The sequence below is a fragment of the Ceratina calcarata genome, unplaced genomic scaffold (assembly GCF_001652005.2).
Source record: "Ceratina calcarata isolate Rehan_Ccalc_2016 unplaced genomic scaffold, ASM165200v1 scaffold5405, whole genome shotgun sequence".
Classification (NCBI taxonomy): Eukaryota; Metazoa; Arthropoda; class Insecta; order Hymenoptera; family Apidae; genus Ceratina; species Ceratina calcarata.
In genome coordinates this window covers 1-962 of record NW_017176573.1, presented here as the reverse complement: position 1 = coordinate 962, position 962 = coordinate 1, and the positions used below count along the sequence as shown (strand labels likewise).

General features: G+C 30.9%; 1 protein-coding gene across 1 annotated transcript; it reads right to left on the bottom strand.

Moving 5' to 3' along the window:
• Positions 1-373: 373 nt before the first annotated feature.
• Positions 374-933, bottom strand: LOC108628832 (60S ribosomal protein L21-like). Its single transcript, XM_018031026.2, has one exon. It carries the CDS (start codon positions 883-885, stop codon positions 406-408), a length of 480 nt encoding a protein of 159 aa, XP_017886515.1. The 5' UTR covers positions 886-933; the 3' UTR covers positions 374-405.
• Between the last annotated feature and the right edge of the window lie 29 nt (positions 934-962).

The following is a 962-nucleotide window of genomic DNA, read 5'->3' as shown; positions in this document are numbered from 1 at the left end:
CCATATGTATAGATTCAATCCTATATCATTTGTAAAATATAGATAAACTTTCTTCATCACTCTTATAAATTATACAGAATTTATTTGTTAGCTATTGATTAATATAAAATTTCCAGAGAAATTATAACCATAAAATAATTGATACATTTGTTTTCATTTTTATGTACAGCTATTCCATGAAATCTTTTACTTTAATTTTAGGTAGACTTGTCTAATTTAAAGATGTTGCAAATACTAATAAATTCTATACATGTAAAACCATATTCCTGAAAATAAAAGTACTGTTATAAAAAATTTGTGATTTACGAAATGTATTATTCGTTACACATAAATATATAATGTATTATCTAAAGGAAGAGGTCTAAAACACACATTTCATCTTTTCAAAATCTGTTTATTTAAATTTTAAGCAATAAACTCATAAGGGATAGGTGCAAGCTGAATTGGATTTTCACGTCCTGATACAATATGTGCACGCCTAGGTTCGGCAGGCTGTCTCTTCAGCTGAACTTTAGTATTCATTTGCTTTGCTTCTTTCCTAAGTTTCTCATTTTCCTTTACTCGTTTTAAAAAGTCTTCTCTGCACTTGGAATGAGTCAAATGTTCAATACGAACATTAATTCTCTTAGCAATGATTCTCCCACGGACTCTCTTGTTGACAATTACACCAAGAGCATGGGGAGTTACATTGAATACACGGCCAGTTTTTCCATGATAAACTTTGTAAGGCATTCCCTTTTGAACAGCTCCGTTACCTTTAATGTCCACTATGTCACCCACTTTGTATACTTTCATATATGTAGACAAAGGAATTGTTCCATGTTTTCGGAATTTACGGGAGAATAAGTCCCTTGTTCCTCTACGGTATCCCTTTGAATTTGTCATTGTGATGCCTCAATCTATAACATGCATATATATGTATGTGCTTATAAAAAACTCTTTACTTCAAAGCCAATGGAAAA

Coding starts and splice junctions, on each gene's coding strand:
- LOC108628832 (XM_018031026.2), bottom strand. CDS start 885: ATGACAAATTCAAAGGGATACCGTAGAGGAACAAGGGACTTATTCTCC.